Source organism: Oncorhynchus masou, unplaced genomic scaffold, assembly GCF_036934945.1.
Source record: "Oncorhynchus masou masou isolate Uvic2021 unplaced genomic scaffold, UVic_Omas_1.1 unplaced_scaffold_1043, whole genome shotgun sequence".
NCBI classification, from domain to species: domain Eukaryota; kingdom Metazoa; phylum Chordata; class Actinopteri; order Salmoniformes; family Salmonidae; genus Oncorhynchus; species Oncorhynchus masou.
This window is the reverse complement of record NW_027000132.1, coordinates 89,568-100,187: the sequence shown is the minus strand read 5'-3', so window position 1 is coordinate 100,187 and position 10,620 is coordinate 89,568. Positions and strand designations below refer to the sequence as shown.

Genomic DNA, 10,620 nt, shown 5'->3' with positions numbered 1-10,620 from the left:
GTATCATTGTTAATGTAATGTCATTATTCAGAAAGGCTATGGATACTGGTGTTCTAAAACCCAAATACAGTTTTAGCAACATGTTTGGGGAATGAACAGCACCCCCACCAGAACTAGTGTTTCTCAATCCTCTCAGGAGGGACCCATCTATCCACTCTCCATATTGGAGCCACCAATGAAGAAATACAAGTAGCCTATGACATATCAGACAGACATTTCTTGTAAAGTCCCTCTCTCTCCTCATGAAGATGTCCACACCGTTCTTAAAGCCCTTCACTGGCGTGTTGGTTGCCAGGAAGAGGCATCATGAGGACAGGAAGCCAGCTCTGCAGCACCTTTCAGCCCCTCAGTACATCTAGTTGCTGTCAACCACAGAACTCACACCATTCTGTTTCATTCTCTGTTTGGACAGTAAGCTCACCTCCCCTCTCTCTCCTCACGCTGTAAGTACGCTTGGTGATGTCTATCTTGTCATTATTACTTGTTTCTAGTCATCAAACTTCTGCCAGGCATGACAATTTAAGCTTCTGCCGGGCATAACAATGTTTTATACTGCTGTTTTGTTTGTCTGTTAACCTAGATATACATAATGTAGACCTACACACTGTGTGTTTGTCTGTTAACCTAGATATACATAATGTAGACCTACACACAGTTTGTTTGTCTGTTAGCCTAGACATACATAATGTAGACCTACACACAGTGTGTTTGTCTGTTAACCTAGACATACATAATGTAGACCTACACACAGTTTGTTTGTCTGTTAGCCTAGACGTACATAATGTAGACCTACACACAGTTTGTTTGTCTGTTAGCCTAGCCATACATAATGTAGACCTAAATATAAAATAAAAAAAAATATATCCCATTTAGCAGACGCTTTTGTCCAAAGCGACTTACAAGTCGGCTGGGGCCACTACTTTTACATATGGGTGGCCCTAGCGGGAAGCGAACCCACGACGCTTGGCGTTGCAAGCACCATGCTCTACCGACTGAGCCACACAGGACCTACATACAGATTGTTTGCCTGTTTACCTCGACATACATAATGTAGACCTACACACAGTGTGTTTGTTAACCTAGACATACATCATGTAGACCTACATACAGTTTGTTTGTCTGTTAACCTAGACATACATAATGTAGACCTACATAGAGAATTTGAGTGTGAATTATGCTTTGCATGTGAATCTATGTGTAATTTATTTGGATGGTGTTTCATTTATTTAGGGTTAATATTTTACATGCATTTTTAAGTGCAGAAAAACAGCATGGGCAGCTCCATTGAGGGCTGTCTCCATTTTAAAGTAGTTAATTTCCTCTTTCTCGTCTGTGGTGAGTTTAATGACGTGGTTTCAAGTATAAGACTTGTGGATGCTATTTTGAGGCCTCTGAGAGCAATAGATTCTTGGGGAGACTTTTTTGTAAGAGTGAAAGTAGGAGTAACATTGATTGAGTGGATGCTTCATAAGAGCTTTAGGAGTAGTATTAACATGACACACAGTGAGAAACATTACTATACAGAACATGTTCCTTTGTAACTCAGTTGGTAGAACATGGCACCTGCAACGTTATGGGTTTGGTTACCAGGACCACCAATATGTAAAATATATGCACACAGGACTGTATATTGATTTGGATTGTTGAGTCGACTAAACTGCATAATTTATGGACAGCAGACTACAATACATGACACAGTCAATACAGCAGGCTATGGTGATGTTCATTGAATTATCTGCTAGCTAAAGCTACTAAAAGTACTGTACAACAGAGGAGGCTGGTGGGCGGAGATATGGGAGGATGGACTCATTGTAATGGCTGGAATGAATGGAACACTATCCATTAATTTTATTCCTATTACTGCCAAAGGAATGAGGACATAATATGAGGACTGGAGGCTGCAGTAATGTTGAGATACCAGTAGGAGGAGCTCTAGTCTAGAACACTGGAACCTTCAGTACCACTTTGAGGCAGCTGATGAGGAGTGATGGGAATGGGTCATATTTAGCCTCTTTATAAAATCTAGGCCCACTCCTCAAATATACAAATGCAACTATTTTCTGACATGTTGTTTATGCACGTTAATGTCTTAACATCCTGACTGGGCTACTTTTGAAAGGTGTCAACCACAGAACTCATACTTACAGTAGGATACTTCTTGTTTCTCTGCACTGCCAGTAAGTGTTGTTGGTTCAGATGAACTGACTCAGCATCACCTCCCTGTTAACCAGGGTAGGGAGAAGTGTTGACATCTATACTGTGTAGGATGTGTGTTTGAACATTTCTACGTCCATAACAGCCAGCTCTCGAGACTTTGATGTAGACTCAATGGGCCTTATGTACCTTCCCCTACAGATAGTGTCTGTACTTGTGTGTGTGTGAGTCACTTGCTGTTTAGCCTCACAGCTTGGTGATAGGAGCTATCATTGAATGTGATGGTCAGTCTTCTAGGACCAGACTGATAGGGAGTAGGGTTGACATCTATACTGTGGAGGATTTGTGGTTTAACTTTTCTACATCCATAACAACCAGCTCTCTAGACTTTGATTCAGACTCCGTAAACCTAATATATACCATCTAGCAGACACTTCTATCCAAAGTCATTCACTCAGTCATTACAGTCATGGGTGCATAAATCCTTCATATGGGAAGTCCCAGCAGGAATGGAACCCATGAGCCATTCTGTACAAACTGAGTCACACAGAACTACTCTATTCACACTTAGAGTAGGAGTGCGTATCTAGGGTCAGTTTTGCCTTTACATCTATGATCAATAAGAAATTAACCTTGTAAATATTGAATAACTATTTTTTTCTAATATTTTTTAAGTTACAGCAAACTCGGAATCTGATAATAAGAACTTTTGACCAAAACGTTTTATATCTGAATTAGGCAGCCTGGAGGTTCAGTTATATTCTACATAACTATTATTTAGTATCTGTCTGAAAGAATCATCAGACTTGTGAGACTAAATATGAATGAATGTATTACTTCATATGGTCCTGTAACATGATACACATAATATAAGTTTGTGTGATTTAAAAAAAAAGTTTTTATGACAAAGTTAAGGCACAATTTTGCCTCAATGTCCAGGAAAGAGTTCTGCTTGATGCAACGTTTCTTATCGCTTAAAATAATCATGTATGAAGTGTGATATTTTTTGTAATTAACCTTTCAGAATAAACTTAATTGTCATTGTTTTCACCTTGTTATAACAGTATCTTCTGTGGAGAGAAAACGGAAAGCTTTCAACATCTCACCTCTTGTACTTTACAGTACATATAGTAACTACAAATAATACATTTACATTGGTTTGTAGAACAATAGTGTTTTATTCACCTTCAACATCATCATGTCAGTACAAAATAAACACAGACACTTTCAGAAGGAGCAATGTCCAGTTACATGAAATATGATGTATTGCCATTTTAAAACACATCATGCAGACACAGTATGACATCATGGATGTTTGGAGTGTTGAAGGTAGCTGCACCAGCGAGGGAATTCCACTCCGGAACACAAAGATGGAACATACCGGAATGTTCGATGATTGATAATATTGCATCTCACAGTTAACAAGTTCAGATTATTTTTTGATTTAAAGCCTTTGTCCAAAGATGAATATCCACCATTTTGTCCAAATAGTAGTTAGAGAATAGAATACATCATTGTTTAGTGAGAATGTAATGCCATATGTTTCTTGACCCCCTAACTAGTGTCATACTTTCCCAGGTAGGAAGGAGGAGTTAGGGGTGGATGGGAGGGTGAAGATCCAATGGAGAGGTTTACCCCCCTGACAGTCCCATTGAGTCTGATTATGGGATAGAACATGGGGTGGGGGTAAATATGGGCGTCCCTTCTGATAGGCCACACCCACAGGAAGTATCACTAAGTGACGATGTTGAACAGATGCATGGACTTCTGATTGTTCTCATCCTGGACGGGAGGCAGGAAGGGACAAAAAGCACAACGGATAAGAAGCAGCTGGAGAGAAGGTTTAGTTATATTTTCATGTATCTCTCTCCTCCTAGAAATCCTGTTGTATAAGAACCCAAAGTGAACCGGAGGGCCTTGTTGTGGTCACAATAACACCCTTTGACGTCCCTGTGGTCCTTCACACATTCCTGAGTCAGTACCTAGGGATTAGTAGAGGTCATCCAGACCGTTTTTACATGTGTAACAGCTGGATCTCGTCTGAGCGGTAAGCTGGATATGCCGAGACCTGCTGCGTACTTAATGCTGAGTGGTTTAGGTTCTGCCCACTATAGTGCTGTCTGGTTAGAACATGGTGTTGAGGCCCGTCTCTCTACTCTTGATGGTCACCACCACCACATACATGCAGACACATCTGTTTCCATTTGAAGATGTTTTATATTATTGTGTGGTTATATTCGCTGGTCTCACACTGCAGTAAGGAACTGCATGTCAAAAGTCTATCAGCAACACAACACTTCTTCTCAAGACTGACCATGTCGTGCACTAACTGAAGGTGAGGGGAGGCGGTGTCCTGCAGCACATCCAAGCACCCTGATTGGTTGGATGAACAGCGGTGCAAAGGGTGATTGACAGGGCTGCAGGCCAATCAAGTTGAGAGGGCATGTAAACACACACGGTCATACCATACCCATAGGGCTCTGGTCAAAGGAAGTGCACTATTTGGGACGCAATCAGTGTAAAGAAATGACAGTGGCATATTGTACTACTACAGACATCAGTGTTTGGGTGATTAAATGTGACTTTGTCAAGTAGCCAATGTTGTGTTTCAACATTCTATCTGATTAATTGAATGTGTTTGTAGAATAGAATGAATGACATCATGGAACTGTCCAAATGTAAATGGAACTTTGACCTGTTCCAAGTAGAACTCAGAGGGACAAGACAACACATTCTAAGATATTATAAACATTCCATATAGAATAGTCAACATATTGTTAACATGGTTCTGTATTTATTGAAAGTGCAAATGGGAGACATTTTGTCAATTATAGAAATGTAGGACCCTCTCTAATACAGTAACCTCCGTTCTCTGACATGCTGTTCTGGTCCTCATGCATGTTAATGTCTTAAAGAGGAAGGAAAGGACTGTTCTGCATCAGCTACTTGTGTTCTGACTATTATAAATATGTATCAACCACAGAACACACACTTACCAGCAGTTCCCACTCAATACCAGTCAGTTAACTCACTGTACAAGACCTCTCCCCTTCAGTCTGTAAGTACTCTTGATATCTTGAAATATAGTTTTTTGTTTTTAGCCATAAGTCATCTCCTCAAGGGTCTCAGACATGGAGAGCTGATCTAGGATCAGGTCCTCCTGGTCCATATAATTATGATCTAAATGGAAAACTAATGCTAGATCCTTCTCTGAGACTCTTTGTGAATACAGACACTATCATATAATGATGATATAAAAGGTGTGTGTGACTTGTTGTTTATCCTCACAGCTTGGGGATAGGAGGTGTCATTCAAGCTGGTGGTAAATGCCTTGCTCAAATTGGCAGAGGTTTCCACCTTGCCAGGTCAGGGATTTGAACCAGTAATGTTTCAGTTACTGGCCCAACGTTCTTAACTGCTAGACTACCTGCTGATACCACTGACACACCATATTACCAAACTATTATGAAGAATGTGATTTACACACCATCCACCCAAGGCTGTGATGATGATGTGTTGTTATACCTGCATCCCAAATGACACCATATTCACTATAGAGTGCACTACTTTTGACTAGAGCCCTACCTGCTGCCCCCCTGATGGTTTGTATGTAGTTATTCACCAGCTATAGAGTGAGTTGTTGTTTATGTTTCTCAGACTGCAGGGTGGGAGATGCAACAATGGCCTTGAGAACAGCAGAAAGTGTGTTGGTTGTCTTTCTCTGGTCTGTAGCAGGTATGGTCTCATTCTTATCTTTTAGTTGCTCTGTTTATCAATCTACAGACATTTCTAAAAGGATAAGAATCATAATGTTATTCTGGTGTGTTCTGTTAGGAGTCTCCACTTCACTTTAAATAGTTATCTTTCACACCTCACTGAGTGATGCTTATCTGTGGTTTCCATTCACACTCAACTCAGGAACTATGGCAACAAAATGTGAACAAACCCTACAGTCAGTGTGAGCCAATGGACCTCGTTCTCATTCTGATACCATTGTGTTGTCTAACTGTGTTTCAGTGGTACTGGGTCAGGATGGCTGGAGTGTGAAATACACCACTCAGAGTATCTGTACCTTGAAGGGGTCGTCAGTGGATTTGTTCTGCTCTTACACATATCCCAGTGGTACAGTCACAACAACCTTCTGGTTCACTAAATGGGGGACTGGTGTAGAACCTAAAGATCTAGGTCAGGACCCAGAGTATGCAGGTCGTCTGGAGTATCATGGGGATAAGAAGAAAGACTGTACCCTGAGAATCACAGACCTGAGAGAGAGAGACTCAGCTTCGTATTGGTTCAGATTACTAACAGATCAGACCAGAGGGAAATATTCTGGAAGTCCTGGAGTCACTCTGTCTGTAACAGGTACAGTTACATGCTTTATGCTGCTAGTCTGTTGAATTAATATCTACTGTCCATTTAGGTCTCGAAATTGGATTTGTATATATGAAACAGATTTGAGAATGAAATGAGTTTGAGAATGTCTTGCATCATGTGATTAAACAAGACAATAAGTGATTCAGGGTTTAATAGCTGTGATCTACTCCAGCTCTGCAGGTGAAGGTAATTTCTAAAACTTGGTCAAATTGGGTGACACTGACCTGTATCACCACCTGTACTCTGACTGACAACCCCACCTACATCTGGTACAAGAACGGACACAAAGTAAAGGAGGACACCTCCAGCATGTACTCAAACTACTTTAGTGATGCAAACAGTTACTCCTGTGCTGTAAAAGGCCATGAGGATCTCCACTCTCCTGCAGTGTGTGAGTGTGGATTTAACTCAGGTTTTAGTAGAACTTTTCAAGTAGAAATTTCTGTCTGCTAAACAGTCCTCACAGTTATCTAACCAAACTGCAACACAATACTGGATGGCATAACTATTCTGGATTACTGCAGCTCATGATTCTACTGTGTAAATGTATAAGTAATGCCCTCATGTCATTGTGATTCAGGTGTTCAGGGTCAGAGATGCAACAGACTGACTTACACCAAGAGGAGAATCTGTGTCTTGAAGTGGTCAACAGTGGACATATCCTGTACTGTTGGTTATTATTCCACCACATCATCATTCTGGTTTAGAAGTGATAAGTCGACCCCTGAAGACCTAACCACAGACCCAGGGTATGCAGGTCGTGTGAAGTACTCTGACAAAGAGAGATGGAGATATGAAGGTCCCTCCACCCTGAGAATCACAGATCTGAGAGAGGACGACTCAGCTGAGTATCGCTTCACTTTTAAAGCAGACAACATTGAATGGGGTCATAGTTTCCCAGGAACAACTCTGTCTGTCACAGGTAATACTACACTGTATGATACAACTGTAAATCATATTGAATTACAGGATAAATATATTAACCATCCTGTTAACACAGAGGTGTATGTGGTTTTATACATATTGTTTCAGGTCTGCAGGTGAAGGTGACTCCTGCTGCAGAGGGACAGAAGACACTGACCTGTAGCACCACCTGTACTCTGACTGACAACCCCACCTACATCTGGTACAAGAACGGACAGAATGTACAAGGTGTCTCCTCCCCCATGTACTCCATCCGCAGTGAGGATGCAGACAGCTACTTCTGTGCTGTAAAAGGCCGTCTCAGCTCTCCTGCAGTGTGTGAGTACAGTACAATAGTACAGTATTCTACTTAGCAAGTATCATGTATTCAGGCAAAAGAGACCTCTTACTTTATCAATCATTACAGAACAAAAATATATATTTTTACTAATTAATATTACTTTGACAAACATTTGGTATTTTACATCAGATAAACCAAAGACCTCAGTGTCAGTCAGTCCCTCTGGTGAAATAGTGGAGGGCAGTTCAGTGACTCTGACCTGCAGCAGTGATGCCAACCCACCTGTCCAGAGTTACACCTGGTGGTACAAGAAGAATGGAGGTGACTGTCAGAGTATGACAGGACCACAGCATGTCTTCAGTCACATCCAGTCATCTGACAGTGGAGAGTACTACTGTGAGTCCCAGAATGAGATGGGGACAGACAGGTCTGGGACCATCAACATGGATGTGAAATGTGAGTAAAGTACAGCTCAGTGTTTCAATGAGAAGGTAGCAAAACAATTATAATTAAATGAAGTAGTCCTTAAGCATATCATCTCCAAATGAGTATTTGTTAACGTTTTGTGTAAGTTAGAGTTTTAGATAGTTCTCTAACTAAACAGATAATTTATTTTTGACATGACATGTCATTTGTAAATATACTACTGTGGTAAATATACTACTGTGGTAAATATACTACTGTGGTGAATATACTACTGTGGTAAATATACTACTGTGGTAGATATACTACTGTGTTAAATATACTACTGTGGTAAATATACTACTGTGGTAAATATACTACTGTGGTAAATATACTACTGTGGTAAATATACTACTGTGGTGAATATACTACTGTGGTAAATATACTACTGTGGTAAATATACTACTGTGGTAAATATACTACTGTGGTAAATATACTACTGTGGTAAATATACTACTGTGGTAGATATACTACTGTGGTAGATATACTACTGTGTTAAATATACTACTGTGGTAAATATACTACTGTGGTAAATATACTACTGTGGTAAATATACTACTGTGGTAAATATACTACTGTGGTAGATATACTACTGTGTTAAATATACTACTGTGGTAAATATACTACTGTGGTAAATATACTACTGTGGTAAATATACTACTGTGGTAAATATACTACTGTGGTAGATATACTACTGTGTTAAATATACTACTGTGGTAAATATACTACTGTGGTAAATATACTACTGTGGTAAATATACTACTGTGGTAAATATACTACTGTGGTAGATATACTACTGTGGTAAATATACTACTGTGGTAAATATACTAGTCATATCCCTCTGACAAATTCTCCTTTACATCAGATAAACCAAAGAACCCCTCAGTGTCAGTCAGTCCCTCTGGTGAAATAGTGGAGGGCAGTTCAGTGACTCTGACCTGCAGCAGTGATGCCAACCCACCTGTGGACAAATACACCTGGTACAAGAAGAACGTAACCTCACCAAAAGCATCAGGACAGAGTTACAGCATCACTTACATCATCTCTGAGGACAGAGGAGAATATTACTGTGAGGCTGAGAATAAATATGGACGACTCAACTCTTCTTCTGTGTTTGTGGACGTTCAGTGTAAGTTCACCTCATCTTTAATCAGAGAATCACATTTAAATTCATATTTCAATAACAAGTAAAACACTATTTAATACACTGTTGTTACATATTGTCCACCAGATGGCCCAAAGAACACCTCAGTGTCAGTCAGTCCCTCTGGTGAAATAGTGGAGGGCAGTTCAGTGACTCTGACCTGCAGCAGTGATGCCAACCCACCTGTGGACAAATACACCTGGTACTTTCAAAATGAGACTTTTCTAAATGGATGTGGACAGATGTACAACATCAGTAACTTCAAGTCAGTGGACAGTGGACATTACCACTGTGAGGCCTGGAATAGAAGAGGATCTAGGAACTCTACAGCTCTGATGATCATTTTACCAGGTGAAGTTTCAGCTTATATATTTCTACACAAAATTATGTTTCAAGCTAATATTAATATTTGTACTTTGGCTTATCATACTTTGTGTTATAATTATATATACATTCAGATTAGATCAGTTAACCAATATTGTTCTGTTGTTCCCATATCATCCCTATTTTATTATAGTGAAACAGACCTCAGTTCTGACTGCAGCTGTAGGAATCACAGTGGTTGTTCTGGTTCTCATCCTCTGTCTCTCTGGACTCATGTGGTTCAGGTGAGAGATTCTTTTAAAGATTATTTCACTCCAACTCTTTTTTATTAAATTACTTTGTTCATTGATTCGTTCAATAATAAATGTATTAATTAATGTGTAAACCAGGAAGAAGGCCTCCAAATCCACCTCTGACACAAGAGACACATCAGAAAATGTACAGGTGAGTCTGCTGGAATCAGAGAATGTACAGGTGAGTCTGTTGGAAACAGAGAATGTACAGGTGAGTCTGTTGGAATCAGAGAATGTACAGGTGAGTCTGTTGGAATCAGAGAATGTACAGGTGAGTCTGTTGGAATCAGAGAATGTACAGGTGAGTCTGTTGGAATCAGAGAATGTACAGGTGAGTCTGTTGGAATCAGAGAATGTACAGGTGAGTCTGTTGGAATCAGAGAATGTACAGGTGAGTCTGCTGGAATCAGAGAATGTACAGGTGAGTCTGTTAGAATCAGAGAATGTACAGGTGAGTCTGTTGGAAACAGATTATGTGAATTGCTTTGTGGAACATTTCTACTCATCATGTTGTCTGTCCTCTTCCCACCAGGGAGACTCTAGTCCAGTGTATGAAAACGTCTCAAGCATGTCCACAGCCTCTACTGCAGCACAGACAGCAGCCACAGTCGACCAGGATGATGTTCACTATGCCAGAGTCCACTTCTCTCACTCCAAAAACCAGG

General features: G+C 40.2%; 1 protein-coding gene and 1 long non-coding RNA gene across 3 annotated transcripts; both read left to right on the top strand.

Annotated features, from left to right (window-relative positions):
* The first annotated feature begins 300 nt into the window (after positions 1-300).
* LOC135528830 (uncharacterized) lies at positions 301-6,885 on the top strand. Of its 2 annotated transcripts, none has more exons than XR_010453588.1 (4): positions 301-443; positions 5,812-5,889; positions 6,172-6,516; positions 6,701-6,885. It is a non-coding gene; the product is annotated as an uncharacterized LOC135528830 (long non-coding RNA). The 2 variants fall into 2 exon arrangements; XR_010453587.1 differs by lacking the exon at positions 301-443 and adding an exon at positions 5,138-5,212.
* A 311-nt stretch (positions 6,886-7,196) lies between these two features.
* Positions 7,197-9,801, top strand: LOC135528823 (B-cell receptor CD22-like). Its single transcript, XM_064957879.1, has 5 exons — positions 7,197-7,770; positions 7,922-8,188; positions 9,060-9,323; positions 9,426-9,689; positions 9,797-9,801. The coding sequence occupies exons 1-5, from the start codon at positions 7,695-7,697 to the stop codon at positions 9,799-9,801; spliced, it is 876 nt and encodes a 291-aa protein (XP_064813951.1). The 5' UTR covers positions 7,197-7,694.
* Positions 9,802-10,620: the final 819 nt, after the last annotated feature.